General features: G+C 46.0%; 1 protein-coding gene across 2 annotated transcripts in view; it reads right to left on the bottom strand.

The window, feature by feature from the left end:
- Positions 1-10,706: 10,706 nt before the first annotated feature.
- The window catches only part of FEZ1 (fasciculation and elongation protein zeta 1), a 50,379-nt gene continuing 43,355 nt past the window's right edge, over positions 10,707-17,730 (bottom strand). For both annotated transcript variants that reach the window (XM_017523774.2, XM_037736383.1), the window contains exons 8-10: positions 16,631-16,706; positions 13,401-13,466; positions 10,707-11,066 (exon numbers count right to left, since the gene is read on the bottom strand). In XM_017523774.2, the coding sequence (XP_017379263.1) occupies positions 11,050-11,066; positions 13,401-13,466; positions 16,631-16,706 (159 nt within the window). In that variant the 3' untranslated portion in view covers positions 10,707-11,049. The remainder of the gene's footprint in view (positions 11,067-13,400; positions 13,467-16,630; positions 16,707-17,730) is intronic.

The following is a 17,730-nucleotide window of genomic DNA, read 5'->3' as shown; positions in this document are numbered from 1 at the left end:
TTCTTCATGCACATTATTATACTAAAGGCTCTGAAGAGTCCTGCAGGAAAGAAACCTGTTTAACTTTGTTTCAGTTGTTCCCAGATTTGTTTGCTCCACCCCCTCCTTTTATTTTACAAGTAATAACTGTTCAAGTTGTATCAATATTCCACAAAACACACTTTAGGGAACACTATTCTAAAGAAATTGCAGAGTAACCTGTCCTATGCTCTCCCTCCTTGTTTTCAAAAGTTCTGCCATCTTTTCAACCACACTGCCAACTGAAAGTGGGTTTCTTTTTTTTTTAATTTATTTTTTAATTAATTTTTTTGAGACAGGGTTTCACTCCCATCACCCAGGCTGGGGTGCCATGGCACAATCTCGGCTCACTGTAACTTCTACCTCCCAGGCTCAAGCGATTATCCTGCCTTGGTCTCCTGAGTAGTTGGGCTATGGTGTGCGCCACAAGGCCCAGCTAATTTTTTGTTTTGTTTTGTTTTGTTTTGTTTGTGTAGAGATGGAGTTTTGTCATGTTGCCCAGGCCGGTCTCCAACTCTTGAGCTCTAGCGGTCTGCCTGCCTCAGCGTCCCAAAGTGCTGGGGTTTCAGGCGCGAACCACCTGAAAACTCCTGGCCGAAAAGGGGCTTCTTAAATCACTTGAGATGTAGATAGTTGTGTTTTGAGGAGCCAACAACCTCTCTCTGTGCATGATCCAAATGCTACCCGACCCAAGGAAAAGACATGCCATAATCCCTGTGGAAATACAAGAGATGGACGATAGGGTGAGCGGTAGGGGAAGGTTTCCTTTCTCCCGTAATAGAACTCCAATATCGGGGCGCTGGCAACTGCTCAGATTGACTTCTGCCCCCCACCCCTGACCCATCAGGAAAGACCTTTCAAGTTCAGAGATCCTGCTCATGGGAGTTGGTGGCCAGAGCTCAACTTCCTTACCAAGGATCCCCTCTCCTGCCTTGCATGGAGCCCCAAGGAGGGCCGTGACTGCCACACTGCAGCACTGTTATAAAAGGATACAGCTGTGGCTGACAAAGAAAGAGTTCTTTACTTCAGGGAGTTTACATTCCACTAGAAAAAGACTGATACTGTGCCCGGTGCAGTGGCTCACACCTGTAATCTCAACACTTTGGTTGTCCAAGGTGGGAGGATCACTGAGCCCAGGATTTTAAGACCTGTCTGGGGAAATAGCAAGAATCCCCCATCTCTATTAATTTAAAATATATATATGTAAGAAGAAAGAAAAAGATTGAGACTGAAAGAGTGCTTGTAGCATCCCTGTAATGGCTATAACTATGATCTCATCCTTAGCACAGACAGCTCAGACTTCATCATTCGGAGTTGCAAAGCAGGAAGCTCTCAGCTCCACCCTGAGGTTCAGGTTAAATACAATTTTCAGACCTGTTTTGAACCATATATTGTTTTTTAAAAATTGTTTGCCAACATTTAAGACTTAGAAGGTTAGACATTTAAAAATCAGATTTCTGTCTTCTCCTGAAAAATCAGGCAATCAGGCAACTTGGGACCTAAATATTCCCATGTGGCCATGATCGAGTGTAGTTGAATTAACTGCTGCCCGCTAAGGCACGTTCTCCATGTCAGTGGGACATCTGCGGCCCCTGTGGTCTCCCAAACACTGAGACTGAGGGTTCATTGCCATTTATTATTGGCTGTTACTATTTGGGAGGCTGGTCGGTTAGTTATGCTCCCCCCACACCCCTTTTATTTTCCTTTCCCTGCAATATCTAAATGGTTAAGAAGGGGAATATTTATACCCATTTCTCCATCAAGAGTAAGAAAACAAGATAGTCCAAGAGGGAGGGCCCTGCCTTTGGTACAAAATATTGGAGAGAATGTATTTGTTTGTGGGCATAAAGATACTCCTACCTTTCACTGCAAAGTATACCTGTGTCTCATATCCAGACAGCTTTATTCATACGTTATTTGCCTACCCTGCCCCCCCAGGCAACAATGAGGCTTGGGGCATAAAAATCACCAGGGTTGCTAGTTATAGATACAATGTAGGTTCCACAACCAGTGTTTGCCCCAGATAGCTAGGCAGGATGCCCAAAGACTTGGAGGAACATTGCTCTCAGAAAATAGTTTTCAATTGTCAGCCAAACGCGGTAGCTCATATGGGTAATCCCAGCACTCTGGGAGGCTGAGGCGGGTAGATCACACGAGGTCAGGAGTTTGAGTCCAGCCTGGCCAACATGGTGAAACCCTGTCTCTACTAAAAATACAAAAATTACCCAAATGTGGTGGCGCACACCTGTAGTTCCAGCTACTCGGGGAGGCTGGGGTATGAGAATCATTTGATCCCAGGAGGCAGAGGTTGCAGTGAGCTGAGACTGCGCCCCTGCACTCCAGCCTGGGTGACAGAGTGAGACTCTGTCTCAAAAATAAAAATTTTAAAAAATAATAAATTTCAATTGTTGTTTGAAGCTCTTTGCATTATAGCTGCTCCTTTAACTTCCTTTAGCCGGAGAGACTGCCACTCTCAAGCCAGTTATTCATTCAGTACAAATTCCCATGTGCCCACTATGTGCCTGGTGTCCTACTAGGGACAAAGGATGGAGAACTTTGCAGAGCACCGCAGACCAAGGGACCGAGCACTGAGGACTGGCACAATGTCGATTACCTCACACGGTGCATTTCCACTTGGGGACCTTATTTTTATCCCACAGACGAGGCAGGTTTTATTATACCACTTTCAAGTGTGTCTTATTTTTTTTTTAATTTCTCAGCCTCTCTCTGGGCCAATCTCATTTAGCCCCCTTGCAAATTAAATGCATCTCATTAAATCGAACCCATTTAGGACAATGCCCTTCAGGTGTGTGCATCTTAGTACATCTTTCATTTTAAGACAAGTGTTTGATTTATTTTTCATCTCATTACACTCTTTAAAATTATGTGCATCTCATTACACTCAACGCACTGAAACAACTTATTTCTGGTATAGACATTACACCCAGTATTAGCAGACAAGAATATGATTTTTTTCGTTTCATTACAAGCCTCACAATTTATGTACATCTCATTACAATCAGCCATTTAAGACAATTCCCTTCAGTTATGTGTATCTCATTATACCTTTTCATTTTCACGTTTTTTTCATCTTATTATTCAGAGAACCTACTACAGGTGTGTATGCCTCACATCCACCTGCTATTCCTGTGAATTTCTAGGTAGCTGTTTCCACTGATGTACGGCAAAATTTTTATTCTACCAAATTCATTTAAGGCCAGCTCTGCCCATCTGTGGGCCTCCCCTGATTCCTTTGCACAGGAAAGAAGAACACTAGGTTCCCCTGGTTGCAATTGAGATTCTTTCCTTACACACAGGGACCCTGTAAAGCAGCTTCCCTCATTTGCACATTGAGGGGATTAGAGGAGCGGCACGAGGAGCCCCTTCAGTTGATAGCTGATGAAACACTACTCCTATGGATGACAGCTCAGCAGCTTCCCAGCTGCTCCTGGGAATGCAGCTGCTCTCGTTGGAAGCCACCCACCCTGCTGGAGAAGCTGACATTGACATCACTGGCCAGCTTCCAACAGCCAGTCCGCTTCACACGTCTTGCTTCCTTTTCGACTGGATAACACTGTGAATCATGTAGGAACACATTTTGGAAGGAGGTGAAATATTAAATAACTGCTCTGTTATGATGGAATCTTCCCCGCCTCCAAACCCAATGGGTGTCTTCGTCTCTCCTCCAACCCCTGACCCAGCGATTCTCAGCTGGAGTGCACTTTCAAGTGGCTGAGCAAGCTTTATTTGCAGGTGCCCAAGTTCTATCCTCCATCTACTAAATCAGAAACCCACAAGGTGGGGTACAGGTAGGTGCATTTTTAGTAGCACCCCGGAGATTCTCAACCTGATTCTACAATAGGATCGGCAGTGACTCGCTCTGAGCAGAAAACACCTGATGCTCTCAGTATTGCTCGTCTCAGCTGAATTTGTGTCTTAACAGGAATCCAAGCCTAGAGTTAGAAAACAATCATTTCTCAGTCATGAAAAGAGTACTGTGGGTCAGCAAACCCAACTCACCCATGCCACATAGGAATCCCACCCACCCAACACTAAATTGTCATCTCTTGGCCAGGCACGGTGGGTCACACCTGTAATCCCTGCAATTTGGGAAGCCGAGGCAGGAGGACCACTTGAGCCCAGGAGTTTGAGACCAGCCTAGGCAACCCCTAGTGAACCCCCATCTCTACAAAAAAAAAAAAAAACACACACACACACACACACAAAAAAAAAAAAAAATATATATATATATATATATATATATATATATATATAGTTAGGCATGGTTGCCTGTGCCTGTGGTCCCAGTTTCTCAGAAGGCTGAGTGAGAAAACTGCTTGAGCCTGGGAGGTTGAGGCTGCAGTGAGCCATGATCATGCCACTGCACTCCAGCCTGGGTGACAGAGCAAAACCCTGTCTCAAAAAAAAAAAAAAAGGCATTTCTCTTTACCTTACACTGCCCACTGCCTCCCAGGTCAAAGAAGGCCAAATTGTTACACAGAGCCAACTCACCCCTCCAACTTCCACCCAGTGATCTGAGTGAGCTCCGCCTTCTGCAGACAGAGGGAATATGTAGGAACGCTCCAGCCTGCACACTTGTGGTCTTCAGGGCTTAGGTAATTTGTGGGAGCAGCAGTTCAAGAGATTACAGAGTCTTCCTCTAACCTCTTAAACTAATCATCATGCTCCCACCTGTCTCACCTATCCATAATGTGCAGGAGGCTTCCCTGAGCATGTCTGCGGTGGTCTGTGTGTTTTTCTTCTGTGAGCCCACCCATCTCTTTGCCAGTGGAAATAGAGTCTGTTCTCTAAGCTCAAAAATAAATGTGACTTTTCACCATCCCTCCTCCACCCCTTCCCTTGAATGAACCTGCTGAGGAATCAGAATACACTCCTACTCTTCCCTCTTCACTTTGTCTTCTTGTCCAGATGTATTGGAGGCCGCTAGTTCCAAAATCAGCAAGTACCAGGGCTCCCTGGACTACCACTAAGCAGGGGTTTAATGAGGATAAAGGGTAGGTGTAAAGCTGGTTTTAGGCTGGATGCAGTGGCTTAGGCCGGTAGTCCCAGCGCTTTGGGAGGCTGAGGTTGGTGGATCACTTGAGGTCAGGAGTTCCAAACCAAACTGGCCAACATGGTGAAACCCCATCTCTACTAAAAATATTTTTAAAATTAGCAGGGCATGGTGGTGGGTGCCTGTAGTCCCAGCTACTTGGGAGGCTGAGGCAGGAGAATCACTTGAACCCAGGAGTTGGAGGTTGCAGTGAGCAGAAATCCTGCCATTGCACTCCAGCCTGGGCAACAAGAGCGAAACTTTGTCTCAGAAAAAAAAAAAAAAAAAGGCTGGTTTTAGGGGAACAGGCTGCACCTGTCTTGTTTTGACTTTGTTTTCAGATCTTTTGTGCCTGTTGGAGTGAAAAAATTGCCACGTCCCCAAGGCTAAAGAGGCCACCGAACCAGCCCTTTCTCTATGGTTTTTGATGTTTATTAGAAAAAAACAAAAGTCAGTCTTCATTGAGCACTTAGCATATCTGCTGGACACTAAAGATTATTTAAAACAACTATGGGAGAATTACTAGTATTATCATTAATATTAGCATTCCCATTTTTTTAAATGAGGAAACCAAGCCTCAGAGAAATTAAGTAATTTTCTAAAAGCTTATTTAGCTTAATACGTATCTAGAGCTGGATTTGAACTCAAGGCACAAACCCATGCCCCTTTTGGAGATAAGCTGCCTCCCCAGTCCTTGGCTGACCCAGGCTGGTCTTTGGAGTCAGAGAGGCCCCCTCTGTCCTCAAATCCCAAGAGGTTCCTATATCCCCGCACCTGCCTCTAACCCTTCTCCACGGTCCCAGATGAAACAGCATCCAAAGATGTGTGCTTCAAACCCCAGCCTGCTTCTCCCACAGCAGACCATTGACCCTGTCGCCCACTAGCTCCATCTACATTCTGGGGAGAAGGAGCAGGGCTCACGTCCTCTGAACTTAAGATTGCTCTTCATACTCTTCAAGTAGCTCTGCTATGGGAGGGGGTCAGGAAGCCATGGGGGAGAGGCTGCTGTGGGGATAAAGGAGGGGCAGTAGCACCACCAGCTGCATCACTGGTGATGGTTTCACAGATGTGTCTTAGAGATTGGTGTGTGTCAGGAAATGTTGTCCCAGTGGCCTGTCGGTGACGACAGCTGACATCCAAACCTTCTCTCCTGACATGTGCAGCTGATTCCTTTTTTTCTTGATTGGAAGGCAAGGCCAGGTTTTTAGGTTCTTAGGGTCTTAGACTTGACTGCTGAGAGTAAGGGCAAAACAGGCTGGAAGATGGAAGAAGAAAGACAAAGGGAAGGAAGTTAATCCCCAGGAGGGAGGCAAGAGCCGGGGGGGAGTCAGTGGAGAGGAGAGGACAAGCCGGGAGATCCTGAGGTGTTGTCAGATCAGGAACACTTTGGTAGGAAAAAACAAAATGACCCCATTCAAGGAGGAGAAAGGAGAGAGGCAGAAGTGGAAACACACTGGACTGGCATAGAGACACCGGGCTCCTCCATAACTTGCTGCTTTGGTTTTGTGATTCATTTTCCTGTTCTCTGGGAGGCTAGGAATGAAAGAGAGGAGCAGGACGCAGGCGTAGAGAAAAGAAAAAGGGAGAAAAAGAGAAACTAGATGTGCATGTGTCTCTGGGGTTTTTCAGACAAAGCTATTATCAAAATGCCAACCAGCTCCTGCCTGGCTAATTTGCATATCCCATGCTGTGTTCTTTGAAGCAGGATGAATATGCATGAGGGCTTGGGCGGGGTGCAGAGCTGCTGGGCTGTGGGCTAAGGTGGCTCATTGTTCTTTTAGAAGAAAGGCATTCGAAGGAAGCCAAAACACCTTCTCAGTGAGCAGAGTAGCCTCGGCTTCCTTTCTCTGATGAAGCTGAGGAGAGCAAACCTCAGGCTCAGAGAGACAGAAAACCTAACGACCGTTCTCTCATCCTCTCAAGGAAATAATCAGGCGCCATCAAGAATGCAAGTATCTCTTCTCCAAGAGTGGCATTTAATTATTCTCCTCGCCACGCATACGAATTACGGAGGCTGACTGGGTGATGAGAGTCACCTCTCCTGGCTTCCCTGGAAAGGAGGCTGCCACTCCCCATTTCTTACTTCTGCTGCACAGAAAGCTGGGCATCCTGGGGCGCTTTTTGCCTTTGACCTCTGGTAAGACCCCTAAAGCTGTCAGTGACCAGGCTGTTGTGGGAGTACTGGGACATAGCGGTTGCTCAAAAGAGGCGTGGGCATGGACTCAGTGAAGTCCATTAAGACTTGGAGGCCGCTAGTTCCAAAATCAGCAGGTGCCAGGGCTCCCTGGACTACCACTAAGCAGGGTTTAATGAGGATAAATGAGACATCAGGAGGACCAGGTCTTCTCATTAGCAGTCTCCATTCCTTCTTCCCCCACCACTAGTGGGAGATAGTCATTCTCCAGACATTAGTCCAGTGAATATGAAAAAGGTTTATTTAACTTTAAAAATCCAATTTGTCCCACAAACTTAGGGTCACAAAATGCTCCCTTTGGGTTTTCTTTCTGAAGTATCACATTGGTCTCCTGAAGTAGAGATGAAAAGTTAGGGAGAAATGTTGGAATATTCCCTCTGAAAAATAGTTTTCCTGAAAGATCATTTGTTTCAATTACACATAAATAAAGGCTGGCCTCTGGCCAGGCACAATGGCTCACTCCTGTAATCCCAGCACTTTGGGAGGCCGAGGCGGGCAGGTCACCTGAGGTCAAGAGTTCCAGACCAGCCTGGCCAACATGGTGAAACCTCATCTCTATTAAAAATACAAAAATTTAGCCAGGTGTGGTGGCGGGCACCTGTAACCCCAGCTACTCAGGAGGCTGAGGCAGGAGAATCGCTTGAACATGAGAGGCAGAGGTTGCAATGAGCCAAGATTATACCATCGCACTCCAGCCTGGGCGACAAGAGTGAAACTCCATCTCAAAAGAAATAAATAAATAAATATAAAGATTGGTCTCTGGCTCCATGGTGGAGTTTTCTCTTTTTTTTTGAGATGGAGTCTCATTCTGTCGCCCAGGCCGGAGTGCAGTGGCACAATTACATCTCACTGCAGTCTCCACCTCCAGGGTTCAAGCAATTCTTTTGCCTCAGTCTCCTGAGTAGCTAGGGCTACAGGCATGTGCCACCACAGCCAGCTAATTTTTTGTAATTTTAGTAGAGATGGAGTTTCACCATGTTGGCCAGGCTGGTATCAAACTCCTCACCTCAGGTGATCTGCCCACCTCAGTCTCCCAAAGTGCTGGGATTACAGGGGTGAGCCACTGCACCTGGCCCTATGGTGGAGTTTTGTTATAGAACGTGACCAGACTAGGCCTAGCAAAATCCTTTAATTCATGGGAACATGCCTCATTTATAGGCTGTATTTGCCAGGCAGACCTCTGACCTACCTAGGAGGGCTCCCTGCGGACCTTGGCTCTCAGATACACTTTGCTGAGTGCACATATCCTAGCCGGGACTTGAGTTTTGCAAACAAGACTGGCTGGGACCTGAAATTTGTTCATTCTTGGGACCCTTCTCTGAGGTTTCTGCAATCCAGAAGAGGGAAAAGCCGAAGAAAGACAATTGGGTTCACCTATCCACAAATTCCCTAGGTTCAGTACTGAAGAGTCAAGGCTTCAGTAACTCTGAAAACCTAGGGCAGAGCTTCCCCAATCCTTGATGCAAATACCAGTTGCAAGAAGATTTAGCTTAATATGTAGTAGAGCTGCATTTGAACTCAAGGCACAAACCCAGGCTCCTCTGAGGAGAAGAGCTGCCTCCCTTTTAAAGGGAGACCTTGTTACAATGCAAATTCTGACTCAGTAGGTCTGGGGTGGGGCCTGAGACTTTGTATTTTTAACGGGCTTCCAAGCGTGGTCAGTGCTGCTGGTCTGGAAACTATGCTTTGAGTAGGAAGAACACAGGGAAGGGCAATGCAAAACCATGAGGAACTGATTCATATTCCCCCTTAAACTCCAGACACAAGCGAGAGAGAAAAGAGGAGACACCGTTCTCAGCCTGCCCTGCTCACCTCCTCCTAGCCTGAACGTATCCCTGACACTCAAGATTTATTTTTAACTGCCAGCAGCTTTGATTAGCTTGTCTCTGCTGCTTCAGACACCTGCTGGCAGGATAAATTGGGGGAAAGGAGTGGCTGACCCAGATCTGACAAATCTGAGGCAGGAAGAAAAGTTCTCAGGAATTCACTGCTTCCCCTTTGCTGAGGCTGGTGAAAACCCCATCACCCGCAGTGTGCTAAACTTGCAAATGACCTCACACCACCAGTGACCCTTGGCATGTTTTGCCTTAGCGTCAGTGAACTGCAGCACTGAACCCATGCCCTTTTGTCACAGGACTAATGGTCACTTCCATGCTCCTACGGCAGCCGGGGCTCTATCTATGGAGAAGCTCTGCTCCGTGCGGATGCCTGGATTAGAGCTATCGGCACTGCGGCAGCTGTCCTGGTGGGTAAGTCCCTGTCACCCCAAGCTAACATTGCTAGTGTTCTGCTTCTAGAAAAGCAGAGGCCCAGGAAGGGAGGCAGGGCACTGGGAGTGTCTTCTGCGTCCCCTAGATGGATTCCGTGGCCTTCTGTGGAGCTGTGGATGTGATAAAGAATGGCTTTCCCTGTGCATGCTCAGTTTAAGCAGACACTAAACTCCTAGGACTCAATGGAGGTCTCATTGGATAAGAAGCCTAAATGCCAATTTGACTCTACCACTTCCTACATGGCCTTGGGCCAGCTTCTGAACATCTCTGCTGCTTCATTTCCTCCTCTGCAAAATCAGGATCATACCAGTACCTGTTTACACATGGGGGTGCTGTGATGTGTGCTACTGCGCGATGAAGCCAGCGCAGGCCACAGCAAGTGCCCAGTACAAGTTTTTTTTTCTCAGAGGAGGATATGGGAATTGGCAGGCTTAATGTCTTTCAAGCCAGAAGGTGGAAGCCAACAGAATTCAGATTGTGGTGAGATTGGGCCAGCATCCAGGACACAAGGACGGCCTTCGCCTGCTGGTTGGTCAAGGCTGGCAGCTGCCTGCCGTTGATGCTGGAGAAAGTGCAAGGAGTCAGAGCTGTTGTTCATGGAGGGCCGCAGGAAGGGCCAAGGAGGGCACTGCAAAGTCAAAGGACACTGTTGCCAGGGGTCGTTGGGGACAAACCGGGAGCAGTGGCCCGGTCAAAAGCAGGAAACAAGTTGCAGTCCCCCACACTGGGAAAGCTCAGCAGAGCTGACTCCCTGCAGGCCCTGAGCCTCCAGGTCCCCGTGGAGGGCCAGGGAAGGGTCTCCAGGGCCAGCCTGGCCATCCCACCTGGAGGCCTGCAGCTGTGTGGCTGCTCTGTGAGGCCCACTTTCTATCTGCTAAGTGCACACTCTCACCCTGGTCTCACACCCCCTCTGACCAGCTCCTTTCTGCAGCCCCTGGTGCAGCTCCCTTGAATGTGGCTGAGTAGCAAAAACTGAGGTCGTGGAGGGTCTCCTTCTGCCTATACCATATGCGGTGCCACTGCATCCCATGAGCCCACCACGACCCACAACAGGGCATGCACCCAGTCCCTAAACACAGCGCTGGCTGCCACAGGCCACAGGCTGGCATGTGAACACCGAGTGTCTGCAGCAGAGAGCTAATGGACACCACACTCCAAAGCACATGAAGGATATTAATTAAATGAAAGTTTTATTTCAAAATTAGTCTTAGAGTATAAGCTGTTTTTGTGGGCTGGAGCCAGACTACATAATGAGCGGTGAAAGTGGCTGCCTTTTCCTCTCCCGACACCGGCAAGGAGGAGGCACCATCACCGGCCCTGCCCCATCATGCATCCAATGATTACTAGCACTAGAAGCCAACGGCAAAGGACCCCGCGCGCTTGCTCATGTTTAATCCAGGTTAAGCTATACACGTTTAAATACACGTCGGAGGTTACGTGGTGTCATGCAGTCCCTGTGATGGAATGACTCTTGCTCAGTGACCTCCTGCAGCAAGCTGCTCCAAAGGGCAAGGTTAGGTAGGGCAGAGCACTGGAACGAGAAGAGAGAAGGGGAGAGGGGTCAGAACACCGTTGCAGGTCGGTACTCCCAGCCCAGGATAGCACTAGCTTAGAGCAGTCATGCAAGCTCCTGAGTGGTGGATGGCCTCTCTTAGAGCCTAGAACAAAGGAGAGACAATGGCAAGGGGTTGATGGGTATAATGACTAAGCGAGTAGTCTCCAGGGCCTGAGTTCAAATCCTGGATCCGGCCATTACTAACTACATGACCTTAGGAAAATTAGCTTCATCTTTCCATGCTTGTTTCTTCATCAGTACAATAGAACGTACCTGCGCCTACCCCACAGGATTGTTGAGAGGCATGTGGAAAGTGCTTAGTAAATATTGATTACTTGTATAAATTCATTGGCATTTCAGTGGATCAAAAGGGGTAAAGTCTAGCCCTCAGACTACCAAATTTATATAATCCATTTCTATCATCCTCCTTTGAGAACCTCCTTTGAGAAATATGCTGCTCTTTTAAAATCTTTGAGTCACAAATCCTTTTTATGTTTTTTGTTTTTTTGAGACAGGGACTTGCTGTGTCACCCAGGCTGGAGTGCACTGGTGTGATCACAGCCCACCACGGTCTCAGCCTCCTGGGTTCAAGTGATCCTCCCACCTCAGCCTCCTGAGTAGTTGGGACTACAGTCGCACACCACCACACCTGGCTGACTTTTTTGTTTTTTAATTGAGACAAGGTCTCACCACATTGCCCAGGCTGAACAAGTTCTTTTCAATGTTTAACTTCCTCCTGCTGAAATTTAAGACTAGTCCTTCCGATCCTTACAGAAACAATATAGCTCAGGGTTTCTTAACCATAGGTCTCACAAATATGGTCCCTCTGCAACTGTACATAGTTTTGTGTGCATGCAGGGCAAAACTAATCAAATAATGGATCTAGACAATGAGCAATCCTCAATGGCTATTAACATCACAAAAGGAAAGACAATCAGACGATATATGTCACCCCATGGAAGTCTGAAAACCTATAACCACCTATAATATAGTGCTTATCAAAAAAGCTGAAGCTGAATCTGATCAGGCCTCTAGTTCTATCAGTTCACAGGCAATAAAGAAGACAGGACAACATATTAAATTATGCCATGGGGATGAAATTAGCAAAAATCCACAAGGAGGAAATTCTATGGCACAAACAATCTAATTTTTTCCAACAAATGCATTTTAAGAAATGGAAGAGAGAAAGGAAAGGGAAACCTATATGTATCAAAGAGATGTAAAAAACATTATTTCTAATTGCAACATATGGATTTTCATTGGCCCCTGATTCAAACAAATAAACTGAAAAATATTTTATGGGAAAAACAGGGAAATCTGAATACTGATTGCATAGTCAGTACTAAGAAACTCTTGGCTGGGTGCAGTGGTTCATGCCTGTAATTCCAGCACTTTGGGAGGCCGAGGCTGGCGAATCACCTGAGGTCAGGAGTTCGAGACCAGCCTGCCAAACATGGTGAAATCCCGTCTCTACTGAAAGTCCAAAAATTAGCCAGGCATGGCGGTGGGCACCTGTAATCCCAGCTCCTTAGGAGGTTGAGGCAAGAGAACTGCTTGAACCTGGGAGAAAAAAGTTGCAGTGAGCCAAGATCATGCCATTGCACTCCAGCCTAGGTGACAGAGCAAAACTCTGTCTCAAAAAAAAAAAAAAAAAAAAATAGAAACTCTTAATTTTTTTGTTGTGAAATGGAATTGTGGTTATGTTTTCCTAAGAGTTCTTATGTTTTAGAAATGCATACTGCAATAGTTAATGAATGAAAATGTATGACAGAGATTTGCTTCAAAATAACAGGGGAGGGGAGAAGTTGGGTAGAAGCATACATGAAATAAGCCTGGCTGGGACTTAGTAACTGTTGATGCCAGATAATCAGTACCTGAGAGTGTATTACACCATTCCCTCTACTCTTGGATGTGCCACCGGTTTTCATAATAAAAGGTTAAAAAGTTATGAAAAGATGTAGTTAATCATGCCTCCAGTTTCAAGTGCTTGAAAAGTATTAAATTATCATCAGGCTTTGTTTTCCCCAACTAAAACTAAGTAGCCCAAACTCCACAGAATTTTCACAAAAAGTCCTTTGTTGGTTTGCTGCTCCATGGAAAGTCACTCTGGTGACTGGGGGTGATGGAATTTCCTCCTGCAGCCTCATGGCAACACCCAAAGGCAAAACCTATTACTGCAAAGCCTCACTATTGTCCCTGATTTCCCTGGCCCCTGTCTGGTCTGGTCTGGTGTGGAAGCTAGGAAGCTTCCCTAACTAGAGCAGGAGCCCCAGAGTACCCTTTCTGCTCCAGGAGAAGGGCTGCTCTTACCTTTTAAAATGTAGTCCGTTAGCAAAGTAGGCACCTTCTCATTATCCTCCTTCATGGCAAAGAGAACTAGGAAAGGAGAGAGAGAGGAGCTAAGATACCATCTGGTCATGAGGCTCACTTCTAGGGCCACATGACCCACCAGCCCAGAGTGAGAGAGGGAACCAGGCATGTGATTCAAGGGAACCAGATATTTACTGATTATTGAGCAAAAGCCTAGAAGCTTCTGTCAAGGGTTAGCATTTCGGGGGCAATGACTAAAAAACTACCTACTGGTTACTATGTTCGCTACCTGGATGACAGGTTTAGGTTCAGTCATGTCTCAGACCTCGAGTCCAGGAGTTCGAGACCAGCCTAGGCAACATGGCAGAACCTCGTTTCTAATAATAATAAAAAAAAATAGCTGGACATGGTGGCACAGTGGCACATACCTGTAGTCCCAACTATTTGAGAGGCATCATGTAATATACCCTGTAGCAAACCTGCATATGCACCCCCTTATTCTAAAATAAAAGTTAAACTAAATAAATAAATAAGAGAGTCAGCATTCAACATGGTGATGGAGGAGAACACAGCAAAAGAACCACAGTGTTTGCCTCTAGGTAGCGGACCTATTGGTGACTTTCCTCTTGTTTTCTTTTTGAGACAGGATCTCGCCCTGTCACTCAGGACTGAAGTGCAGTGGCATGTTCTCAGCTCACTACAGCCTCCATTGATTACCGTGCCTAGTTTCAAGGCAGGGTAATGAAACTTGAATGCAAGAATTAGGACTGAGTGTGGAAGAAAGCCCGACAGTGTCATGAGTCAGTGGCCAGGTCCTGAAGGAGACTCAGCCTGAGACCATTGAGGGGCTGGTTTGTTTCTGTTTTATTTCTTCTGTATCTTTAGACATGTATTCATCTCAACTTAGCTGGATTCTGGTAGGGGCAGGTCCTGGTTTCTCCTTTTTTCTTTCTTTATTTATTTCTTTTTTTGAGACAGAGTTTCACTCTTGTCGCCCAGGCTGGACTGCAACGGTGTGATCTCGGCCCACTGCAACCTCTGCCTCCCAGGTTCAAGCGATCCTCCTGCCTCAGACTCCTGAGTAGCAGAAACCCGTCACCACGCCCGGCTAATTTTTTGTATTTTCAGTAGAGATGGGATTCACCATGTTGGCCAGGCTGGTCTCGAACTCCTGACCTCAGGCGATCCACCCACCTCAGCTTCCCAAAGTGCTGGGATTACAGGCGTGAGCAACTGCACCCAGCCTGTTTTATTTTTTCTGCATTTTTAGACATGCTTTCATTTCAACTTAGTTGTCTAGAATACTCTGCAACTGATCATAAGCAGACTAAATGCCATGCCACAAAGAGCACGTAAAAATACAATAATTGCACTTGCCAATACGTATCTAAATTAATCTCCAAAATCTAAAATTTACAAAGATTGTCTAGTCACAGGAGCTGGTCTTTGGCCTTTGTACTTAGTTCAAAGAGTAGGAGAGAGAAGAGACATTGTTCACAAATTCACACGAGGATCTGCCAAACAGAGACTTCAGAACCTACAGGAGAATTGGTATTCAGAAAAGGTGGCAGTTTTTCTTCTAAAAGCAATAAAATGTTGGAACATAGTATATCCACATGATAGAAGAGACAGCCATAAAAAGGACATTAATAAAATGTTAACTAATGTGAGTAAAATCATGATACAAAATTTTATAGCCAGTATGATCTCACTATAATAGAAAAGATATAAAATATTATGGCTGAAAAACAGCAAAATAGCAACCATAGTGGACAAGGAGTTATTTATTTTTCTTTGTTTGCTTTTCCATATTTCCAAAGTAGTCTAAATGATGGATACACTCTAGCTAAAAATTTTTAAAGGAACTTGAAAAATGTAAACAAAACCACTCAGAATTAATTAAAATGAAAGGATTTCACACTGAATTCCTGAACAGGTATCTGCAAAAAATTAATAGCTATTTCTTTTTTTGAGCTATGATAGAATACTTCTATCAACCTTCATAATTTGTCCAAATTACTTTCCAAATGTTACTTGTGGGAAAACAAAATACTTATAAATGTCAGTTCATCTCTATTTTCTCCCTCAAAAAAAAAATCTTAGTGCCCATTTATGCAAATAAAGGAGTTTATAATGAGTTAAGAACAAGTCACTGTACTTTGAATTTAAAATTGCTGATTCTCAAGGGCACAGTGTCTACTGATGTAGGCAGGATTTCTGTTTGCCAGAACCTCCTGCTTTAGTTCTCCAAATTGATTTAAAAAAAAAAAACGAAACGTTTGATCACCTTCAGTACCAGGGCTCAGCAGGTATCCATCCTGCTCAGCTGAACAGCTCAACTTCCCTTCCCCTGGGGAATCCAGTAGCCCTGAACTGGCCTATTCCCTCCTGAGGAGGCTGCAGTGGGCGGGGCCTCCTTGGCTGTCACTCTCTGCAGAGCACAGTTGCCCATTGCCAGAGAAATGGAATTTCCCTCGTGATCTTCTGGGCCTGTCACCACATCTCAGCCTAGGACTTTTCTCTTCCTAAGAGGGCCAAATTGACATGATGGCTAATGCCATGTGCCCCCAGCCCTTTGGGGGTCATATTGCTTGATGTATATAAACAGTTATTATCTACAAAAGGTTCTTTATTACATACACTCTTCCCTCGAAACTCAAAATGTTTATTAATATTTGACAATAGAACCAAAGTGGAGGAGAGGAGGCAGTCACTTCCTGGAAGGAAAGCTAGACTGTATTTTTTCCAGTCAGCCTTACCCCACCCAACAAGAAACCTTGCTTCTCATTGAAAATGTAGCCAGACCCACAGACCGGGCACCCTGCTTCAAGGGGCACAAGTGCCTACCAGGCAACCTCAATTTGTAGGGAGAGAGAAAACAAGGAGGCAGAGGATGCCAAGCCTTGAGAACTGCAGAGGGTGGGGGCAAAAAAGTCCCCTGCACCAGCACCCCCCACCCAACACCCCAACCTCTTCCACCAGCTCATTTCTTTTTCCCAGCAGGTCTCTTCCCTTACAGGAACCAGGGGAAAGAAAAGCCAGCTCTGGTTATCACTGCAGAGTGTTTTAATTTTACACTGTGCAGGAGGATGTGACGCAGTCACTTGGAGTTTATTTTGGCCCATCTAAACCTGCCTTGAGGAGTCCCGGCCTGCAGCACCGGAGGTACAACACAGGCAGGAAGGGAGAAAAAGGAGCTGCTGATCTGGCTGAGAACAAGAGGAACTCACTGTTTGTCAGCATCTGCAGGTCTTCCACCGATGGAGGAGAGGCTTTCTTCTCGTAAGGAATGACTGTGTTCAGATACTGCAAGACAACAGCAGGCAGGGGGCTTAAGACAGAAGACAAGCTTCCTCTGGGTTGAGATTTAGCCTTTCTCTAAGACACACACTGCAAATCTGACCTTCTCTGAAACACTCATGGTCACTGGCGCATCACTGTTTCAGAACTTCTTCCCCATCTTTAGAGGATGTCTCTTTAAAAGTAAGACTTTCCCACATTTAGCCAGGAAATTTCTCCATCCCAACTTCTAGATTCTTCCTACACTACAAACTTTTCTGTTATTTAGGAATCCTAGGGAGCTTTTTCACCTTCAGACTGAGAGCAGAGAATATCTCCAAGGGGATTATATTTTCTTATTCTTTGCAGGGCAATTTGAGAAGGAATTATTTCTCTTTTGTCAAAAAAGATAGGCAAGAGAACCTCAACCCCGCCCAGGGTCTCCGAGGTCAGATTTGCTCCCTCTGCTGGGTATCAGGTGCTCCTACAACAAAACCAGCATCGGCCTATGGGCTGTCAAAGGAGTTCCAAGAAGCCTGAGGTGGTGAGTGCCAGAGCTCCAGACAAAAGCTAAGAAGCTCACTTTTTATTTATTTATTTTTTTTTTTGAGAGGAAGTCTTGCTCTGTCACCAGGCTGGAGTAAAGTGTCATGATTTCAGCTCACCCCAATCTCCACCTCCTGCCTCAGCCTCCCGAGTAGCTGGGATTACAGGCACCTGCCACCATGCCTGGCTAGTTTTTGTATTTTTAGTAGAGACAGGGTTTCATCATGTTGGGCAGGCTGGTCTTGAACTCCTGACCTCAGGTGATCCACCCGCCTCCACCTCCCAAGTGCTGGGATGACAGGTGTGACCCACTACACCCGGCCAGAAGTTCACATTTTAGTCTCGGCTCTGCCACTGGCAGTGTGTGTGGCTTTGGAAAAACCAATGGCAGTGTGTGTGGCCTTGGATCTCGGGGCCATAGTTTTCACTGCCATAAAACAAGAGGACTGGGTTAGATGCGGCTAAAATCTCTTTCCCTGCTGCAGTTCTAGAATTCTAGCACTTA

This window comes from Cebus imitator, unplaced genomic scaffold, assembly GCF_001604975.1.
Source record: "Cebus imitator isolate Cc_AM_T3 unplaced genomic scaffold, Cebus_imitator-1.0 Scaffold0, whole genome shotgun sequence".
NCBI classification, from domain to species: domain Eukaryota; kingdom Metazoa; phylum Chordata; class Mammalia; order Primates; family Cebidae; genus Cebus; species Cebus imitator.
The sequence above is the reverse complement of the archived record's forward strand: the minus strand, read 5'-3'. Positions and strand labels throughout refer to the sequence as shown.